Raw genomic sequence first — 23,436 nt, forward strand, 5'->3', positions numbered from 1 at the left:
TGCAACTAGGGGCATATTCAATTGTTGGAGTTACTGCCTAAAGTAACGCCTCACGCGCACTATTACCGCCATTACGGTAATAGTGCGCGTAAATACCGTTATGGTACCTTTCTTGCTGGATTTCAGCTCAGGGAGCTGCGAGCTGAAATCCGGTAATGACGGTAATAATGCGCGTGCCGCGTTGCTTTAGGCAGTAACGCCAACAATTGAATATGCCCCCTAGAGTCTATTTTGCTCCTCTTGGAAACCCCAGGCATGACATTGCATGAATTTCCGTTAATATCTGTGTTGACTGCAGTAATTGCTGTTTATCACACTGAGCACTGTATCTGTAAGTAAATGTCTGAACCATTAGTATTGGTATACCCGGAATTTACCACTTAGACAAGTCTCTGATGCCACGGAGATGTGGCTGCCGTCCAGAGCAGGGGTTGCAAGGGTTGAAGGCACTAAATGGGGACTTCTTCCAGTCACCAGGTTGTATTTGTTTTATTTATTTTGGTTACTGTGGGTTCGGATTTTGTTCAGTCCTGCTGTAATGTCTTTTATGCACTACAGTCTAGTAGAAGTTGTTAGTGAACAACACAGTCTTTTTATACATATTCCTCACTTTTGTACTGACTTGTCTGGGGATCTCCTACATTTTGAAGTAAATTAACACTTTAATGTGAGTTTTATAGTTTGCTTGAGAGGGATGTTAAATATCCTACAATAAGACGGCTTACCTTTTAGGTATTTTGGTTATAAGATGCAAAATGTTATTTTGCATAACTCCCGTCGAAACAGGATACTTGGTAGCTTGTGTGTACATGAGTCTGTGCTTAATCATTCTTGACATAATATAAAGTTCTCTGCCATGATTTGTTTCTGCTGGTTTTCTGTCCATGATCTTTACGATCACCGTGATGTTTTACTGATTTATGATGCTTGCAGATTTTTTTACCTAGGTTACATTCGTTAAATGAACTTTAATGTACAGGTAATTGCCACAATAGGAATCTGAAGCATTTGAGTTAATGGGGATGTGACATATATTTTACAATATATGCTTTTCCTGAGTAGGCAATATACATCCGTAGTAACTTTGGGAGAGGGGTGATTGTTGGGGCACGTTGGAGGTGAAGACGACTACTCAACATCCTAATCAGTGGCGGAACTAGCAAGCTGTGGGACCCGGTGCAGGTAGGCCGGGGAAAAGGGAACCTGGGCCCCCAGTCTTCTGCATCTGCCATGCAGTGGGCCCCAATTTTTTTTTGGGCCCCGCTGCTCCGATAATAGTTCCGCCACTGATCCTAATGTTTGTGCTCCCCTCCCTCCTTGCATCTTGCTATACCTGAAAACATTAACTAGGACTGAAATCCTGGGTAGCCTCTAGTAACTTATCCTTGCAGAGCTGCAGAGACACAGCAGGTGCTTTGTAGGTATTGCCACTTCTACAATTTAAATCCTTTTTCAAAACGGTTTCATTAATGTTCTTTAGTATATTGCACTACTACAGCACCACTAAACTTAAAATATATTATCAAATACTTACTACTTTGGTGCAGATTATGGGGTATTACGTATAAGGAGTTTCTCTGTAATTTGAAGCACCATGCCTGAAATCGACTAAAGCACACATAGAAATGCCCCTTGTCTTTTTCCACGCTGCCCCTTACAGCTCCCTCTTCATTAAACTGTTTAGCATGACAACTATAGAAAGAGACTGTGTGACCAAACGTATGTCACAGAGCAGCAGCAATAATTTACCAGGGTCCGAGCACCTTATTATATTCAATCTTTGGCGATTTAATTGGCCTTGAGGTTCCATAATAACCTTGTGGCTATGTTACCGCATGATACCGCTCAAAAATAGTTTTGCTGTAGGTGGGGGTAGAACAACTTGAAGCTAATCAGATCATCCGAATGGTCAAAGAAGGAGATGGGTGTGATGATCTTATTGGAGGCAGTGATCTGTCTACTCATTGGATTATGTTATTGGAGAAACCACATGTGACACAGTCATGAAAGAAGCAGGTATAAGATTCATAAAAGCACAGGGTATTGATGTGATAGGCTTCTATGAAACTATTGCAGGAAGATTGTGGTGTCAAACGCATCTTTGTAATGAAATGCATACATCCAACTGATTCCTTTCTGGTTCAGGAACCCTGAATATCTGGTTCCATGTAAGATACCCCATACCTGTAGTTGACTGATTTTAGATTTGTTATAGAGCTGAGCTGTCTTTTCAGATTCTGATCATCTTATTGATTTTCAGATTAAAGCTCGGGATAAACAGATGTAAGTTCATATCATTGATATCCAGCTATGCTTTTACTGCTCCTAGTGATACAATTCCAGCATTGGTGTGATTCTACAGCTGTAAGGCAGTTTTTATTTCAGTGGACATTCATGCAATGTGTGCCAGCTGTATAGGCCGAAAAAAGTCCTGTAACCGAGAATGGGAGGATGTGATGATGGTGGAAGAGAGATGCAAATCTTGTGCAGAACGGAGGTGTCTAGTAGGGAGATATTTTGAGACAAGTGAGGAAATGTATGTTGGTGCAATTTTGTTGATGGCCTTGTATGTTAGTAGCAGAATTTTATATTGGATTCGTTGAAATACAGGCAACAAATGAAGAGACTGACAGTGTCTCAGCAGAGGAAGAACGGTTTGTAAGGAAAATCAATCTTGCCGCTGCATGCATAATAGATTGTAGGGGTTCAAGTTTGATTTCGGGAAGACCAGTAAGGAGGGAATTACAATAGTCGATGCGGAAGATAAGTGCATGAATTAAGGTTTTTGCAGTGTCTTGTGTGAGATATGTGCGTATTCTGCAAATGTTCTTTTAGATGTATGTAACATGATTTAGATATGGAGTTGATGTGGGGAATAAATAATAGTTGTGAGTCAAGGATTACACCTAGGCAACGAGCTTGCAGGGTGGGATTTATGGTTATCAATAGAAATGTCAAGTAGGAAGTTCTGTTTTTGGGTGGAAATACTATTCCGTTTTTGAAAGATTGAATTTGAGTTGGCGAGAAGACATCCAAGATGAAATGGCAGAAAGACAGTCAGTAACGCGAGACAACACAGATGGTGAAAGATCAGGAGAGGAAAGATATGTTTGTGTATCATACGCATAGAGATGATACTGCAATCCAAAGGAGCTTATTCGTTTTTCAGGAGATGTGGTGTAGATAGAGAATAGCAGAGGACCTAGCACTGAGCCTTGTGGTAACTGATAAAGGAAGAGGAGCAGAGGTGGATCCAGAGAAATTAACACTGAAAGAGCGATTAGATAGGTAGGATGAGAACAGGACAGGACAGTGCCTTCAAGACCTAGGGATTGTAGCATTTGTATGAGGAGAGAGTGGTCAACAGTGTCAAATGCAGCAGAGAGATCCAGGAGAATTAGAAGAGTAATGGTTTTTACTTTTTGCTGTAATCAAATCATTGAGAACGTTGGTCAGCGCAGTCTCTGGAGTGTTGAGAACTAAAGCCTGACAGAAGAGGATCCAATAGGTTGTTTGCTGTAAGAAAGTGTGTGAGGTGAGTGTAGGCAATTATCTCGAGAAGCTTGGAGGGGCATAGGAACTGACAGATGGGATAATTTAGTTTGTGTATTTCAATAAATGTGTTTAGTTGTATTTATAGTTCTATATAGTAAGCTATATATATGTTTGTGTGTGTGTGTATATGTATGTATATATATATATGTGTATATATATATATATATATATATATATATATATATATATATATATATATATATATATATATATATATATATATATATATATATGTACAAAGCAATTGCATCTTTTAGACGCTCATGTGATTAATGGTTGATTCATCTTTTTGGAGTACATACAAACTCCATTCATCTCCTGCTTCATTTGATGGTTAATAGGGCACAATACTTTGCATCATAAGCACTTTCACTAATAATTTACTGTGCTATTAAAACCAGCTGGTGTGTGGTGAGAAGAGACAGCAAATGTATTCAGAGTCCCTGAAAGGGGACCTATGTAGACTGAATAAGGTCATTGCTGTTGCTATCTTCACCGCTTCCTTGGTGTCAGCAGCTGCCTCTGAACATGGGGAGCAAGTGTCCTGACTCTGTTTCCAACAGCGAGCATATGATGCTACACACAGCTACTCCATGCTGGCGGATGACCACCAGAGTGCCTGTGTAGCACGAAAATAAAAGCCTTCTCCACAACTAGGACAGTTTTGCTTGTCATCAGCTGACTGTTTTAACATTCCTCCAGTTACTGGTTCATGTTTCATGTCTCCACCTTGTGCTGTCTCTCCTCATCCCAATATACAACATCACCAGTGGCTGCACAGAAACGCCAGTCGCCAATGACTGCTGTATTATTGGCAGATGTCTCACACTTTCCCCACCAGCAGCTACAACTGTTATACTGCTGCCTTATGTATCAAGTGTTCCCCACACTTCTAAGATTACTTTGGATAGGGACCTTTACCTTATGTTTCATGTCTTTTTATGTGATTTGTTTTGTATCATGATCATTGTACAGTACTGTGTTACAAGTCCTTGCTTTATAAATAAAAGATAAAATTGTTAGTAGTTTTTCACATGACTACAGAAAGCAAATAGACTTACCTGTGCATTGCATTGGATCATATGAGGGTCTGCAGACTCTCCAGCTCCTGAGCCGCAAGTTGTCTGGTGCAGTGTAAAATGCAGGAGACATGCTGGTTATGTACCACTATCTGAATTGTTATGCACGATCCAGTTTTTCTGTAGCCTTAGGGTGTCAGTATGTGAAGCACGCTGCCTCCTCCTCTGCATGCCATGCCTTATTACAAAGCAGCTATTTGTCAGAGTCTGTGCTTTGACATAGCGACTAATATGTAGAACTAGTTTTCCAGCTCCTTTCCATGTAAAAGAGCCAGTAGGTTGCGATTTAGGTACAGAGCAGTCTAAACAGTAGTGATAAGGAACTGTAGTGTCCCAAGTTAGGGCATTGTCCTATTACATTATTTACTAGCAGCATGAATTGTCCCGGACTAATATTACATGTTTTATGGTTTGTGGGGGAGTCGTGCTGACAATATACTTACAGCTCTTTTGTTTGTAAAAAAAAAAAAAATCTCAAGCAGAAGCTACAAAAGTCATATTTCTCGTTATCGGCTGGTTTCAGAGATATTTTAAATAGACTTGTTAAGATAATTTAACAAATCTAACATTAATAGGGCAGGCTAAGTAAAACCTGATTACAATGTCCATACATGTATGAATACATACTTAATTTTTAGTGAAAGGAAAGAAACAAAGCCATGGAACTCTGTTCCCAATCTGCCTAGAACTTCCACCAGCACTGCTTTTAGCATTATTTAAGGGTACTCCATTTTTTTTAACGCTTTCCCATATGATTTATGTAATACAGTAATATAAAATGTGGTACTTAAAGCTGCTTGTACTTTCTGTGACATGTCTGCTGCAAACAACTGCATGTGCGGACACCCATGCGACTGTAATCTCTGTCAACATTTAAAGGTATTGGGTGGATTTTTTTTCTTTTACGTGAGGGAAAACAAAAACTATTCCTTGCACACAACCATGTTTAAGAGTCTCCCCACTCTCGGTGCTCATGGAGACAACCATTTTTTTCTGTGATGAGGTCTTAAATGGTGACATTGTGTATGCCATGCGATCTTTCAGAAATGTGAGTTCTCCTGTATATCATATTTAGATATGGGTTTGGGGATGTGTGCACAAATTGTGCAGTGAAAATAGCCAATAATGCCCTGGCCTTCAACTTTTCCAGCCAGGACAATTATTGGCCTGTAATAGCCGGTTCCTCAGGGATTGTTACTAAAATACCACCCACTTTAGAAGATGGCTGCACTCGGTCAGGGGAATCTTTGATTGTTTCACATTTATGAATAGACACATTATATGTTTTAAAAAATTGTGCCTTTTACTAAACCACAACTTACCGGTAAATATGATGAAAGTTGAAAAAGCAACTGACATGTATATTATAATTGGTTACACAGGTAACATTAATAAACCTCCCAGAATAGTGGGTTCCCCTCCCCCTGTCCAATTTTACAATTTTATTTAAAGGTCAGACTAGGATGTGAAACGTGTATGCAGTCATTTCTATAATTAGTCGCCATTTAATGCCAGGGAGTCTAGTGTTGACAGAGGATATAGCCCTATAAGGATTTTTAGGCATGTATGAGGATTTCCAGTAGAGGTTGTCTGTCTGTTATTAGACTGTTTATTACAGCTTCTGCTTTCCTTCTACATGTCACATTGTAATAACACTGAAGGCTGGCCATGAATTATCTAACAGAATATTTTAGTTAACTGTGCTTTTTGATTTCTGAGCATTCAAATGTCCCAGATGTTTAATGTCTATCAGTCCATAAACTTACAGTAAGTAGTCCCTTCTGGCTCTCCAACTTGTCATAGAGAAACCACTGTACCTTGGGATATGTTTTAGAATCTAAATAATAATGGCTTCTACTATATTGTATTTATTTGAAACCTTCACAGCAGAAGCTGACAGTGTTAACAGCACAATTATTTCAGTGGTTATGTCATTGTAAGTTGCTAGTTTACCAAATGCTATAAATGTCGAATGTTGTGTTTTTGTTTTTTTTTGTTTTTTTAATACTACTCTGTTTTAATGATCACTAGACACATGCTGGTCTGAATCCTCCATTTGTCCATGCATCTACCTACAGGATGACCATAAACTAACTAATGGCAGTTATGTTTTGTCATTTGATACACTATTTAAGAATCAAAGCTGTTGGCTTTGTTAAGGCAGAACGCTTCAGTATTGTATATTATTTGGCTAAAATAAAATCTTGTGCTTTTTACAGTTTCTTTGCCAATGACCTCAGAATATGGGCTTTTACTAGCATTTTGAACTAGCTAGTACAAGCTTGTAAATGGGAATGGAGCACAATTTTGTTCAACTACCACCTACCCAGTAGCATTTTCGCTGTTCCATTTTTCCGACGAGGCCTGATCCATTTACTTGTACTCACTGCAAATGAAGGCATCAGGGTCCTCCAATGATTTTTATACCAATGAGTAATCAGCCTAAGGTGTGTTTCACTAGAGTCTGAGTGCCTTATTATATTCAGTAAACTGCTGCTGATCTGAGATTTCATCAGTGAAACGATTGCATTGGAATGTCCACGGAAACACACAATGTATCGGTGATGGAGCTGATCTTGTGGGAGTCCATAACCTGCTCACTCAGGACAGGGCTGCATGTGACAGGTGCAGTCTCATGATGTGAGGAGGAGAATGAAAACAAGTGGGTGGTCTCAGACTGAGCAGTGTGCCAGACCTTGAGCATTTCTTACAGCCAGTTATATAAAAATGTACTGAGCTCTAACAATTGTTACTAACCTAATATATACATCAGAATTCGTGCACAACTGAAAGAACCAACAAACGGTGGTGGTTAGGAATTCTCAATCGGTTCACACTATCTCAAAATCATTGGTGTGACATTTTGTATTGTATGTCACTAAATACTGACACTTTTTTTTTTTTTTTTGTTTGTTTCTGGTAAAATTTTGTTCTTCTTTTTTTTTTTTTTTTTTACTGCCAACCCTGAGGCTTAGAGTGCTAAATAGCGAAAGGAGAAGAGTTACCCAGCAGCACGGTGTTGAGGAGGAATAATTGGTGTCAAACGCACCACTATATGAAACAAAGTTTATACATTTTGGGTTTTTTTGTTTTTCTTTTTTCCTAGCCTGGTCATTTCACAAAATATGACCTTGTGTTGATATCATAATGTTCCTGTAAACAGTTGAGCTCCATTTCACATTATCTACTGTTGAATGCCAAATAATGCTTGGTCTGCCTCCAGTATCCCTTATCAGAAAGTAAGAAATAGTTCACATGCCTGCAGAAAATTCAGCACCCAGTAAAGCTATTAATTTTTAATTTCATTTTTTTTTTCTTGCTAAAGTTGAACATAACGCCTATATTTGTACCATAGAAAAAAGGGTTCTTTTCTTTTTGCACAAGATCTAGAAGTCCCTTGTTACAGGTGGAATACTGTTTGACACATTCTGTTTTGGTGAGTCAGAATCTGGTTATTCTAAGTAGAGTAGGGGAACTAGTGGATTGGATGTGGAAGACAATATTAAATGGCAGGTGGATTTGGCCACAGTGCAACTGGTTCATCTAATGGAGAGTTATTTATTTAGTAGTAAATCAGCAGTTCCACACAGAAGGTTTTTATCTATTTATATAGGGAGTTTTATATAGGGAGTTAAGTACTCTCTTAAGCATACATCCTAATTTTTCTTAGTCACCATTCTACAAAGCTTTCTTTCCTTTTCAATATCTATCTGGAGGCTACAAACAGTGGACCTGATTCATTAAGCTATACAAAACTAACAAATTGTTTTCTTTTTTTAATCGTTCATACATCTGGCATATATACTTAGTTATTCAACAAGGAGCAGATGTAATGGTACGTCTGTTGATGAATACTGGTCTAGGTGTGCTCTGCTCCAACAGATAATACACTGCAGGATATGTCAAATACATATGTGGAATATGAAGTCGCAAAAGAAAGCACAGAAAAAAAAAATTGTCATGTGTTAATATAGTTATTAATGGGCAGACATTAAAAAAATCCCATAAAATACATTTATCAGGATGTTATTAATGTCTATTGTACATAAAATGCATTTTTACAGTTGCTCCTGAGTACAAACACATGTTCTAGCGTGCATACACAGCTGTCATCACTAGTAATCGGCACTTACACCTGCCCTGTAGCTGGTGCAAGTGATGAGACAGAAAAATACGTACCTTTTAGAGATGCCCAAAGCTTGAATCAGACATTGCTTCGTGTGCTGGAGCGTGGCACACCCTTACTGTACATTGACTAAGTGCATACACCCATTAAATGGATTAGTAAGGATCCTTTGTGCTTGATGATGAATTGGATGTTGCTGCGTTCTCTGGCATATGGTTTGTTCTGGGTATGCGCAGAGTTATTTTATATAAAATACGGCATGTATCGGCATTTCTGTCTGTTAATGCATCAGGCCCAGTATGGCTACCAGTTACACAGACGCAGGCTCGCAGCTCTCAGTATGTCATGTGAAGGCAGATGGGGGAGGATGTTACATTACACAGAGCAGACAGAGCTCAGAGGGGTGTTCCAAAGCCTCTCTGCTCACGAACTACTTCATGTGGCTGCCATAGTAGACTATGACACTGCATAATTATAAATCATTAATATCAGCCTACAGAAACCAAGGGAAATGTTAAGTATCAACTTCTTATAAACTGCCACATTGATTTATGTTAAAAAGCACACCTAATTTTCCATGAAATTGCTTTAATCTGCATATTTTTCGAACATCAACAACAAAGATCAGCAAAAAATTCAGGGTCATATCACACATATGCGATAGAAAAATTAGTGCAAAAACTTAAACTATTCAGTGATGCACTTTAATGTGATTTCCATTAACTCTACATGCCATGCACTTTTCCCAATGCAGTCTATTATGCTGCTAATATGCCTTAACATGAAAGAGAGCATATATTGAGAACGGTACAATTAAATGTTACTTGGCCTTTTTTAATGTGCTTATGTGTTAATGGGCAAAGAAGTCTTCACTATTTTGAATTACGTCTTGCTAAATATGTGTTGACCCAGTTTACAGAACATACAATACTTGAAAAACTGTTTATTATTTTTTTTACATTATCCATTGTGTTAAAGGGGAAAGTTATCAGAGACAAAAGCAGAATAAATTATCTGATGTGCAATTCATTATCTGTGTACTAAGAGCACCGACACAACACTAGTGCACAAAAGACACATTAGAAAATTAAGTTATATAGGGCTTCATAACCTAGGCAATATGTACTTTATTTCTCAGTTATTTTTTATTGTGTTTTAAAGGACCTTGAGAGCTAAAGTATAAGTTTGCTTACACAAGAGCTTCTAGTAATGTTCATAAATATATATGTAATCTCTCATACCTTTACAGAACTTGTGTTGTGATGGTTGACACTTTATTGCAGTGTTGGCTAACCTGTGACACTCCAGGTGTTGTGAAACTACATGTCTCATCATACCCTTCCAGCAATAAGCTGCTATATATTGGCAAAGCATGCTGGGACTTGTAGTTTCACAACACCTGGAGTGTCACAGGTTAGCCAACACTGCTTTATTGCCATGTGCTGTGTACTTTACTGCAGCTTTTGTTCAGTGTAACGAGTTTCTGCAAACGGTGGCTGATAGAGACTGTCTGTAGTGTTCTTCTGTAGGATGATGGACAGGAAGTCTCCTGGATGTAGGGAGTTATCCCACAACCTTTTCAGATATATTTTTCCCTCTGATATATATTTGTAAATGTTATTAGTTTTTGATATAAAGCTTACATTGATATAAAGCTTACATGTTAGGAGCAGTTGTCCTTAAAGTCCTTTTTTAAATATGTTCAATGGCAGTAAAATAATGTGGCCACTTCCTAAATAATACACAGATTACAAATGTTTGTGGTGCCCTATTCATAATTTCCTAAATGTTACTTGTAATGTGTTTTCATGTGAACTGGGCTTGACATGGTTCTGTAGTACATAATAGTTGTACAATGCAGCTACAAGAAGGGAGAAGATTTCACAAGACCAGAGATGTCTCTACAGAAGAACCATAAACCATTCTGAGCTCCGATTGTACTGTTAAGTCTGCACCCTTTGCAGGGAAAGGAATTTTTAACATCAACAGCAGTGAGCAGCTGAGTCCCACCTATCATAAGTGACGTGTTCTCTACTCCACAGCCTTAGTTGGAATCTGTGCTGTGGAATGTGGGCAGCATTGTAATGTATCCCGGTATGAGTCAGTGTGTCAGTCTGACACCGCAGTAGTCCGGAGTACAGTTTGGAGCACTTGTTCCCAGCCTGGCAGTCTTCTATCACCTCGAAGGTCTTGAGACCTTTTTTGGATTTCTGAAAATCTCCAAGAAAATAAAATGATGGAAATTCAATCGAGGATCCACCCTGACATTCCAGAGAATGGAGAACTGCCTCACATGGAGGTTACCAGCAATTGTGTACCCCAAGAATGTGGGGGAGAGGATGAAAAACCAGTGTCAAACTTACAGAGGCGCCGCAGCGATGTCAAAGTGTACAAAGAAATCTGTGACTTCTATGCCAAATTGTAAGTGCTTTTACGTGGATTATTGGCTGGAGTGTTTCATGTAATCACCTAATTTCACATGTTATTTTGGTAAATGGAACATGTGACTGATGAAGCAGGGGGGTCTCAAAGATTTTGTCATAAGCAGACCTGAAAGAGATATTGCTAAGGTGGTACAATGAGTATTGCAATGAATCATAAAATATATGCCAGTTGTGCTGTCCACCCACGCCGTGGAAAAGTTATTTTACATTTGTATAGTATGTATTTGTCGTATTGAATCAGTTGTCTGTGTATTGTAGCAGTGCACCTTAATGACGGATATGTGCAGTATATGAAAATCCTGTTCTTTATTATCAAGTATGCATGTAGTGAAACTGCTATTAATATCCTTTCTAGTCTAACCTAGAATCAGAGTGAGAATCTGTTTTTACACTTGTATGATCAAACCTAGATTATATTATGGACGTTTAATTTAATATGAGTAATCGGGCAATAGTAATTTTTATTTTAAAGTTTCATTACAAAGATTTACATATCCCTGACTTGGTGTCACTTTGTCTTGCCATGGTTTGTTTTCTAGATTTTTTTTTTTTTGATTTTTTTTTTTAAAGAATATTTTGAGTGTTACGATTTTCATCCAGTCCTATAGTAGAATCGAGATTTGCTATTTTCATTTAGGATTTAAATTGAACATAGAAGCTACTTTATGGGGTGTTCTGCTTTCCCTGCTCCTCTTCCCAAGTTGCTTTATATGCAAGTTTTCATATCCAGGACAATAGCTCAACATTGTGCTCAAACAAGTAGAAACACATGACCTTTCTGCACAGCTATGGAGTTTGTATATACTTGTAAATAGATGTCTAAAGTAGAGTAAAATGATACAAGTAAATGGTATTACTTGTTAGATATGCATTATATCACTTTCTTATAGAAAGATGTCTGACAGCTTTAAAGTAAATTAACCCTGAACTGGAACAAGTAATGAGTTGTCCAAAAAGAAACATGGAGTGTTACACACACACACACACTCACTTGTTTTTCGTGCACAGAAGACCCATGTCTAGAGCATGGCACATAAGAACACCCCTTTCCTAATGCCCTGTCAACAGGATAATCATATGTGTAGGAGCAGTTTGTCACCAGAGTTACCACTTGAGATTTACAGTTTGACTTTGCTCAATGTACTGACATGGACTGGATGGGGAAAGTTTAATATATTGTGGCCATCTAAGGACATCCACACGTCCCCATACACAGACACCTAGCCATGGATTTTACAGTTCTGGTCAACCACTGCACATGGTTTCAACAAGTTTCATCTCTCTTTAAAGCACTTATGCGGTTCTTTATGTAGAATTTCACCCCAACCATTTCCGATCTTTCAGTGCTGATGGTTCAACTACAACGCAGTCACGCTTTCTGGGCACTATTGATTGGATAAACTTGATCATGTGCTTCTCTGCAGCTTGGATCTCCTCTCTGTCCCAGGTTTTTCTCCACAATTCTTTACAACTTGAAAGGAAGCAGAGCGGTCCATTACGAATCTGCAAAATACAGAAAAGGCAAAGTGGTTTTGCCTAACAAAACCGTGTGCTACACCGACATGTGGAAGCCTTGGCTGGGCACTGGTTCCCTGTTGTCGGGTCCCTAAACTGCCTCTAATCTGACGTGGTAGTGTCAACCGAATGCTTGACCACTTGTCCCTCTGTCACAGGCGATTGCTCATCACCTGAGCTGTCACTATGTAGATGGACCGGTTCTGAAAAGCCAATATGTAAATGACCTGGGACCAAATGTGACCAAAACACCTTGTCGTGTCCTTATCGCCTGAGTGGTGTGTGCAAAGTTGTCTCTATTATGAAGATGTGCTCCTTTCTTTCAGGTACTTGGGGAATTTAATGGTGCAGGCTACTTGTCTCATCACAGTGAACATGCTATTTTTGAGAGGGGCTTCTTACAGTACAGGCAGTACTGCGTCTTGGAGCTATCACTGTTTTTGGATAGCCTTAGGACAGACACCGCACTGTCTTTCCAACCTTCTATGTTTAAGATGCAATCAGGTCGATAATGGTCGTGCATAGAACACATCTCTGGGTACTTGTACTTTGGGGCATTACCACTGATGTCTGAACCACTCTCCTCTGAAGTATCAGGAGCATGCTCCTCTTCGGGCTATAGTGAGAGCCACCAATGGTCTGTGTTATGGTCCACTCTGCCCACTTAACTTCCAGCAGCAGACTCCGTTTGGTGTAAAAAGGCCAAGAAAGCTGCAATCTTCTTCCTTTCCTGCTCGTAGTGGAACATATGTATGGATGGTCTCTTGACCTCTAGTGGTGGCGTGCACTTTTCCCTCTACATGGGACACATGTACACTTTTGGTCCGACAAAAGTCGATTGCGGGGACATGCCAGATTTTTATGCCAAGTATATCAGCAAGGTCCCCTGTATGGAGTACACACTCACACTTACTTTCATTACGAGTAGATCCTTGTGACCAATCAGACTGTTTTTTAGTGGAATATATTCATCCTAAAGTGTATGGATTGTAATCATGCACTGTGTAGTAATCCTACAAGTGTCCTATATTGCTTTCTAATTACATTCTGTCAGATCAAAGTTGTAATGTCTGTGAAGGAATCGAGAATTCACTAGGTTTTGTTTTGTTTACTTGTGATCCAATTAAAAACAGTTGGATTGTAATGTGAATCTTGTGTGTATTGTACATAAATCTTACCTGTTTTAATAATTCGGGACTGTAGGTACGTGTGAGTACAGTAGGAGAGATCTTCATGTGCTTACAACTTTTTATATTCAGCAATGGAAGCAGTCTTTTTATAAGATAATAATAAGGGCTTGTTAACGGCTATCTGTTTTTTTGTTGTTCTCCCCCGCCCCACCAACTGAGTGTACCAAAATCAAATCGTGCATGTGTTGGCAGGTTGAGTTGTTTATTTTCTGCTTCTTCTTTTAAACTCTCCAAATACATCTCAGTTATGTGATTTCTCCAGTCATAATGCATGAACAATTAAGATCTATTACGTTGGAATATGGTGCATTGGAATAATGCAATAGATGAAAAGGTTACATGAATATGCAATTGAAGTCCAGTATCTTTCATTTTACATGTGCTTTTCATCTGAAAATTGATTTTTGGGTAGAGTTCATGAACTAAAACTATAATACTGAATAGTCCCTGAGATCAACTAATCTGCAGGTCCCCCCAATATCCAACAGTTATGTGATGCTCTCCTTGCTGCGTCTGTTGCATGAACCTCCTATACACATGTACATCTTGGCAGTAGTGAGGTGTATGTAGCTGAACTTATAAATATCAAGACACCTATCTCATCTAGAGGAACACTGATGGAATACAGGAACCCCATTTAAGTAACATTAAGTATTTTTATTTAACTTCATAATTGAACTCTAACTAAAATTGAATTTGTGGGTAGAGTTAATCTTTAAATATAACAACTGTATTTTAATGTGTACATTGTGCTGAAACACATTTACCTGACACAGGTTATTTTATTTTAAAGTCGAAGAGGATATATTGCATGCAAGGAAGACAATGTTGTGGTCCTATTTTAATAAAGCTTTGCAATAGTAGTTCCTTTATAAATTTATATATATATATATATATATATATATATATATATATATATATATATATATATATATATATATATATTACACTTGATTCTTGTACTTCTGGTACTGTCATCCTTCTACTAGAGGTCCCTCACCTATTACTGATCTCATGCATGCTTACATAACTAGAGCACATCCATGGGTAATACTAAATCACTCTACCTCACTGCTGGTTACAGAGTGCAACCATAAGTGCGCAGAGACCATGTCCAGCCAGGCAGGGGTTACAAGCAGGGCCCTCTTCTGCCATTCATGTAATAAGTTTATAATGTCTGTGTGCCTCTTACATATTGTACAAAGCTACTTAAATTGTTATTGTTTTAACACTGTGCAAGAATAATACAATGTGGGGATAAGAAAAGTAAAATAGTTAATTTTAGGGCTCAACTGAACAAGCCATATACTGTCACTGTGCTCCAAACAGAATGTGTGTATAAATATTTATATGCATATATGTATGTGTACTGCGTGTGTGTGTGTGTGTATATATAAATACACACATATATTATGGTTTATGTAGCGCCTACATATTACGCAGCATTTTATGAGGATATTTAATCGCGGACATCAGTTCTTGCCCTATTGGAGACTAGATTAACCCTAGTGTGTTTGTTCATGTGATAGACGCCAGATTACAACCTACCAGTGTGTGTTTAAAATGTGGGACGAAACCAGAGCACCTGTATGAAACCCACCCTAACACCCCACAGATAGAGTGGCCTGGTCAGAAACAAGCCCATGACCAAGTGCTGTGATGCTAACCACTATAACATTACTATAGTATGTGTGTTAGTAATGGTTTACTTGCTTATTTTATTCCCTTAAGCTTATAAACTATGCCCATTAATTGTTGCTTTTGGTTTTTTTTCTCCCCTGCAGCAACATGGCGAATGCTCTGGCAAATGCGATGTGTGAACGCTGTCGGTCTGGATTTGCCCCAGCAGAAAAGATAGTGAACAGTAATGGAGAGCTGTACCATGAGCAATGCTTCGTGTGTGCTCAGTGCTTCCAGCAATTTCCAGAAGGACTCTTCTATGAGGTAAGAATCGGCATGGGTGGTTTCCTTTTTCTTTTCTTTTTTTTTTTTTTTATAAACAACTTACTGGGCATCTTAGATAACATTCATTCAGTGGGCTGGGAGATGCCGTTCAGCATCTTTCAAGATACTGAAGATTAAATATCCTTGCGGTGTACCAGTGTTAATAGAATCACCCTACATAATTTAATTAATTCCTAGATTTTAAAAGTAGAATGTAAGCCAAATATTTAAAGTGCAATACTTGGCATGTTCTGTGGTTGATATTCATAAAGATATACAGCATGTAAATTACTAAGAAAACTTCATCAATCGTATTAATGATGCCTGGTATCTAAACATTATGCTAAAATAAATCTATTGAAACTATGTATTGTTTAAAATGTCTTGCATTTAAGACATGACCTTCAAATACATGTGATTTTACACAACTTTATTGAAAACAAAAACTAGCATAAAAAATCATTGTTGAAAAGTTTAATTTGAATTGTAATTATTTCCCTATTAGTTTGTCAGTTGTGTATCACATATGCAATAATACAACGTACAGTTCTGAGCTCTGTAGTTGCATTTTCTAATCGTACAGGATCTCATACATACAGGAACTTGATCATACTTTTTATGCTAAGGAAACATGCATCCTGCAGATAAAGCAACTTTTCATAAAATATATTGTATATGTGCCCGAAGAAGGCTCCCAGTGTATGTATTGTAAAACAGTAAGTTGATAACGCAACTGCCCTCCACTTAGGGACTGGCAATATGCCATACTTGCCAACTTTTTCTTGTTGGCGTCCGGGAGCTGCCGGGGGGAGGTGGGCATGCGTGGCTCCAAAATTTGCGTCATTTTGCATGGCCCCCCCCCCCCCCCTGTGACGTAATGATGCAAAGCGTCATTTTACAGCAGGGGGGCAGGGCCAAATGCCGCGATTCCCAGAGAATCGCAGCATTTTGGACCGAATTCTGCGGGAGACTGCCATACTCTCCTGGGAGACCCACCCGGGAGTCTTCTGGACATTCCGGGAGAGTTGGCAAGTATGCGCAATATACCAGTAATCTAGTTATAGGTTAATGAGTGGGCATGGGGTGGGGAATAAAGGGGGAGAGGGGAAAGAGAAAGGTGGATGAAGGCTATTGGTCTTTTAATCAAATAGTAATTTTGCATTAAAATGTGCAGAATGTCATTTTTAAGTTTCTAGCATGCATAGCTTGTGTTCTTTTCTTTTTACTTATACATTCAGTGAAACATGCAATTTGACCATGGGTCCCTAAATATTTGTATTCAACTGTGTGTGTAATCAATTTTGTAGGAATGACACAAGAAACTGCCAAAATAACATGCACATATGTTTATATATAGTTCCTTGATAAAGATCTCTATGGGGGTCAAAACATTTTTTTTCTCGTTCTGAAGAGCGCATGTCGTGGTTACTATTCTACATTATGTACCTGCTAGTAACTACAGTGTATATTTACAATTTGTTGCATAGAATATATTTTTCTATATTCGATAGATATAGATTCGCATGGGAAGTGTGTATGTGACGTCTGTTGTAGAAAATGCCCTTCTATTTATAGTACACAGTTAATTGTAATATAATGGGTTCATGCTGAATGACCTTTACAAAACTGGATTTTCGGATGTTGATGTGGCTGGGAACTCAGGATAACTGGCTGATGGGTGGTACAAAAATATACGAAACAAAAGAAACTACATGCTTACTCTCTACAGTAATTGTCAGAAGAGGTGATTGATTAATAGCTACTCCACAGGAGGCTGTGTGAGCCCCAAATGGCAATATATACAAACAATAGTTGTAAGCTGCGTCTAGCCATTCCTCCAGATGACATGTAGGAAACTGTACAAGTACTAAAAGTATTACCAATGAAAAAAAATATTGCTGTGGTATTTATTAGCCTTAAATAACATTATATTCTTTTGTACTTTTACTTTTATTTTATCATAAGAGGTATAAGGGCCTAATCAAACATAGTGGCTATATTGGGCGTGGCAGCTCAGAAATTGTCTAATCCTGGGATAGTACATAATATGCACACAGAGCCTGATTAGCAGGACACTTGGGAGATGTAGATTGGAACAAAAGGAGGGTCCCTCACCAGTCCAGCACAGAACACATATGCTTCACCTTACACTGTGATTAGTTCTCAATCAGAGATTTCGAGCCATTCTTTTTTGTTATTTTGTTTATAGTAGATATTAGTCCAAGTTTCTGTCCACCCGGCAGTTATAATACTTGTCAGCATTTTCATCAGAAGGCTACCACCAATAGGTAAATGTACCTTTTTATATGTGTGTGCAAGTACATATACATATAGGGTGCTTGCTGGGTTCCGCTAGCTTCCTTACCGGGGATATCTTCCGTCTCCAAGGGTATTTATTAACATTATTCAGTGGCCTATCCCAGGAGACACAGTATATAATACAGACACACATGAAGGGTATAGAACATGTAATATACATATAAAATGTGTAAGCAGCAGATAGAGCACAGCCTGGCATTAAACAGGATATAAGACATTGCACGAGTGCTATAATATACTTAAATGTATTGTAAGCAGCATGTAAAGAGCGGTATACAGGAGTATTGTACCAGATATTGAAAGATATGTGTTTGTGTATATGAATGTTTGTGCATATAATATATTGCACACATACATAATATATGCCTCGTTTGCGTATACAACACAATCGGCCGCATGGAGGTCTAGCACTTATCATGGCATCTCCAGTCAGATAAAGACTGTTTGGCACCTGCAGAGTTATGGTCTACAAGGACAGAACCAAGATTGGGTCCAGCCAGGTGTGGATTGAGCATGATGCTACGTCCAGGTAGCAGCAGGTCCTCAGGACACTCACCCTACAAGTGCCGGGGACATTCGGACGTCCTCCCTGCCGGGTGCTACTGGCTGCCCTTGCTCTAATTCAACCCGTTTCCTTTCTATGTAACGTTGTGACTCTTGAATCAGAGTAAGATGCTACCTCAGCCCCACTCCCTCTTGCTAAACTTTGTGTTTCCAGTAAGTAATTTGCATTTGTGCATTGACACATTGTGATCAGAAAGCACTGTAGGCTGCTTTCTTGTGTTGGTTTTATATGTTGTTTGCTGAAATGAAATGTCACTTCCTCCCCTGTTAATGCTCATATTGGCTGCAGATACACACACCTGTCAGTGACAGGAAGCTGTGATGCATGTCCCAAAGAATGTGCACTGATAATGTCAGGGCTTTAACCTGTGCTTCAGGTTATGGGTTTCTCTTTTTTCTCCTCTTTTTTTCTCATTTACAAACTAATATGTAGAAAAGCCTTTAAGCACTTAAAAATGTCTTATAGTTTTAACTGCATTGGTCTTGCTCAAGATTAAATATTGAAAAATGTTATGCCAAAAAATGTTTTTAGAGCCCTTTTCACACTACTGGTAGGTGCCTCATATCCTTAAAAATATTTTTAGGAGAAGAATTATCTTCAATTTGTATATGTTTTCCTTTTAGTAACTAGGAAAATGTTCACCAGCGTTTATTGTATTCTGCAACTAAATATACAACATATCCCTGCAGAAAAGAGATTAAGTGCAATATTTAAATCAGTCATAAACAATTATGAAAATTGCTTATCCTATAGATCATAATGCTAATTATTTAACCACCATAAAAAATTTAAAAATTCCTGGTAAATCATAAATCACCTAACTGTCTGACGAGATTCCAGACCGTTGGGTATGATGTTAAAGCCGCTAGCATACTATATTATTTCTTTAATATACATGCAGCACATGAGTACCACATTCCTGTAGGCGGTGTTATTTTGGTGAGTTAGCAAGTGAAAACATTAGCAAATTATGCACTGTGAACTTCATGCAACTTTCCAATGAACATGTTTTTGATAATGGACCATTTCATTGGTCCATTGATGCCCTGATGGCATCATTTTGCAGGATTGTTTTCTTATTTATATATTAAAGGATTGCTGTGCATAAAATGTAGAAAGGGCGCCTGATAGCATTGACAGTGGTATACAGTTTCAGAAGCTTTAGTGTGGGGGCGTTAGACACTAAAATGCAGACGTTCACAACTAGACAGCCCTGATCAGAGCAGTCATATGGCCAAAATGGAATGTACGTGGATGACATTAGTTAGCCAACATGTGTACTTTCCACATTCAAGACTGGACAAAAAATGAGAAAATCTTTTGTTTTTAATCTTTCATTCACCTGCGTTCTAAACTGGCTGTAGAAAACTTTACAGCCAGATCCAATTTTGCCTGTCTTAACATTTATTAAGCCTCACAAAATGCTACCTGTGATAAATCCTGTGTATGTACACATGTATAGTCTTGACTGCATTGGATTGTATTTTTCAGTTTGAGGGAAGAAAGTACTGCGAACATGACTTCCAAATGCTCTTCGCCCCATGCTGCCATCAGTGTGGTAAGAATCTTTGTCTTTATCTCCTGAGGCAGATGCTAATTGTTCTTATGAGAAATGCTCTGATTTAGTAGTCTTCGTAAGACCAATGATGTGGTATGATAACTACTGGTAGACATACTTGTTGCCCTGATATATGCTTATCGCAGCTATGTCACCACATTTTTATGATTGGCTGTTCTAGATCAGCCAATAGGGATACATGTTTTCATCATCTCACGTGATATAGCTCATATGTAAAATGACCGGATGGAAAAAAGAATGTGAAACTCTATACCAGCAGTTCTTTTAGGGAGCCGGGGAGATGTGCATTTATTGACATCAATAGAAATGTCTCCTAAAACTTAGATGCCAGCAGTACTGTTTTAGATGCATTGGCTCTTGGGATTTGTCCAGCTGTGAATAGAGCCTACCAGATCTAGCAAGATAGTTACAATTGGATTATTTATCAAAATCGGAGACAGGTTATTTTGCTTATGTACTATATATTTTCACATTTGCTGCATATATATTTATTTTTTATTGCCACAACTAGGTTAGACTGTGTTCCCAAAAAACAGAAAGGTAATTTGTTATTAAACTGGCAATACAATTACTAACAATTTTTTTAAACTTATTTCCATCCCTAGGTGAATTCATCATTGGTCGTGTTATCAAGGCAATGAATAATAGCTGGCACCCTGAGTGCTTTCGCTGTGATATCTGTCAGAATGTCCTGGCAGACATTGGATTTGTTAAGAATGCAGGCAGGTGGGTGACAGCTGCCTAGTCAAAGAGAGAACAGGACTGTGATTTATAAACCTGGTTCAGTATGCTGGATATTGTATGTCTGGTTAAGCACATTGTTGCTTTCACTCTGTCCTTCTCTGTGTTATCCTACATGACCTTGCTGGAGGTTTTTGATAATGTAAACTGTTATTATAAAATCTTGTAGCTATATCATGCAATATAATCAAATCACAAATGTTTTTTTTTTTTTTATTGACACAAGGAATCTATGGGCACCCTTCCTGTCATATTCCAGTGGCTGCCGTTCTGTTTGCTCAGGGGCCCAGGCTAGATGAAGCAGAGAGGGAAATGTCACATTCTCCACACAGTGGAGCTTTGCTTCATTGCCAGACACATCACACACCCACTGTCCTTGTGGGCAGAATGTGAACATGGTTTCCACATCACTTTGGAGATTATATATATATATATAGATATAGATATAGATATAGAGATATAGATATAGATATAGATATAGATATAGATATAGATATAGATATAGATATAGATATAGATATAGATATAGATATAGATATAGATATAGATATATAGATAGATATATATATATAGATATCATAATGTGTCAAAGTTCAACTAGCTTATGTATTTTCTATAGATAATTATGACTGTCTGTTGTGTGTTTTCTACTTGTTCTTTCAATATAAAGAGTATATTTGGTTTATACTTCCAGGCACCTGTGTCGTCCTTGTCACAATCGAGAGAAAGCCAGAGGACTGGGAAAGTACATTTGCCAGAAGTGTCACGCCATTATTGATGAGCAACCTCTGATATTTAAGAATGATCCTTACCACCCGGATCACTTCAACTGTGCCAACTGCGGGTATGATTCCTTATGGAAATGGTGTTGTTATTCAACAATAACATATATTAAATACTGTGGTACTATGCATACATTCTATAGGGAAGCTATACTGAGCGATCATATTTGTTTATTGTTTGTGTAGAAAAGAGCTCACAGCTGACGCCCGTGAGTTGAAAGGAGAGCTGTACTGCCTACCTTGCCATGATAAAATGGGCGTTCCTATCTGTGGAGCCTGCAGGAGACCAATTGAAGGTCGCGTGGTTAACGCTATGGGAAAGCAGTGGCATGTGGAGGTACAACGGAAGAAGTTTACGTGTTTGTCTGTGTATGTGTATCAACGCTACTATAGTATTAATATGTCACCGTATTTCTATTTCAGCACTTTGTTTGTGCTAAATGTGAGAAGCCTTTCCTTGGCCATCGCCACTATGAGAGAAAGGGGCTGGCTTACTGCGAGACTCATTACAACCAGGTCAGTGACATGGGATACACACGTACATGAATGATGGATGCCTTTGAATGAATAATGTTTTGTTATGCAGTGAATTGAGAGTAAATAACAATAAGTGATATTTTTAGTTATTCCTATTTATCAATTTAATTTTCCTGATGTTGCTTTTGATTAAAGATTTCTTCGGAGGCTTTATGCAAATACATTTTTTTAAAGTTATTATATTCTACATACATGCAGCAGTCAATAGTCAATGTATACACCTCTCTTAGCTCTTGTCACTTCTGTGGGCAGGGAAGCTGCCTAGACTTTGTCTTCCTATCAGGTCTGGTCCTCACTGACATGCACAGGTATTACATCACCTCTCAGCTAGTTATTGTACAAATTTATGTATAATGTCTTAGTGTTTGTGTAGGTTGTGGTTGTAGATTCCTTAAAGGGCAATAGGAATGTAATTTTTTAAAGTACCATCTGTGTCCTCAATATTACTGCTTGTGGCGTAGAACTGTATATTTTACCTGGAACTAACATCCCCCAACATCCCTCCTGGCTGGTTAAATATGTAGAACATATCTTGATGTGTATTACTCTCTGTGGGTAAAGGTAAGCTTAGACTCTAGCCAAAACTGTATGTGGAACGAGTTCAATGTCCCCAGCTCATGGTTCCTTAGTTAATTTTGTGCATTTGCTCATCATCAAAACATTTTTAGAAATTTGTTGTCAGAAGGGTAGCATAATCGGTTAATGGACATTTTGGGCAGGCCAGACAAATACAACCCTTCAAAAGAGACACTGACTTCTTGGACTGAGTTACCATACTGGGAAATGTGCAATTTGGAGTTGGCGAAATCATTTTTTAAAAATATCCTATTAAGTAAAAATATACTGTAAGGGGAGAGGAAGCTTGTTCAGAGTAAATGTGGACAGTATGTTTACATGCATTAACCCTTCCTAGATCATGCTTCCATGTTCAAGATAAGACCCTGCTGGTCAGATCTGTAGTAGTTTCAGGTGTTCTTGGTGTGCCCCCTTGTTTTGGGGCCCATCTTAGGGTTGGTGGAAGACCTTAACCCATTGATTGCTAACCAGAGGATTTTTTTTT

At 38.4% G+C, this 23,436-nt stretch overlaps 1 protein-coding gene and 1 long non-coding RNA gene across 8 annotated transcripts in view; one reads left to right on the forward strand and one right to left on the reverse strand.

Moving 5' to 3' along the window:
- LOC142141611 (uncharacterized) overlaps window positions 1–5,013 on the reverse strand; it is a 29,191-nt gene extending 24,178 nt beyond the window's left edge. For both annotated transcript variants that reach the window (XR_012688693.1, XR_012688692.1), the window contains exon 1: window positions 4,617–5,013. This is a non-coding gene — a long non-coding RNA (uncharacterized LOC142141611). The remainder of the gene's footprint in view (window positions 1–4,616) is intronic.
- The window catches only part of LIMS1 (LIM zinc finger domain containing 1), a 63,217-nt gene that overhangs the window by 34,311 nt on the left and 5,470 nt on the right, over window positions 1–23,436 (forward strand). For 4 of the 6 annotated variants that reach the window (XM_075200261.1, XM_075200263.1, XM_075200262.1 and 1 more), the window contains exons 2-7: window positions 15,694–15,853; window positions 20,229–20,295; window positions 20,922–21,042; window positions 21,752–21,901; window positions 22,026–22,176; window positions 22,263–22,355. In XM_075200261.1, the coding sequence (XP_075056362.1) occupies window positions 15,694–15,853; window positions 20,229–20,295; window positions 20,922–21,042; window positions 21,752–21,901; window positions 22,026–22,176; window positions 22,263–22,355 (742 nt within the window). Of the gene's footprint in view, window positions 1–10,847; window positions 11,182–15,693; window positions 15,854–20,228; window positions 20,296–20,921; window positions 21,043–21,751; window positions 21,902–22,025; window positions 22,177–22,262; window positions 22,356–23,436 lie in introns of those variants that run through there. The other 2 variants (XM_075200264.1, XM_075200259.1) reach the window with 2 other exon arrangements.

Source organism: Mixophyes fleayi, chromosome 2 (assembly GCF_038048845.1).
Source record: "Mixophyes fleayi isolate aMixFle1 chromosome 2, aMixFle1.hap1, whole genome shotgun sequence".
In the NCBI taxonomy this organism is placed as follows: Eukaryota; Metazoa; Chordata; class Amphibia; order Anura; family Limnodynastidae; genus Mixophyes; species Mixophyes fleayi.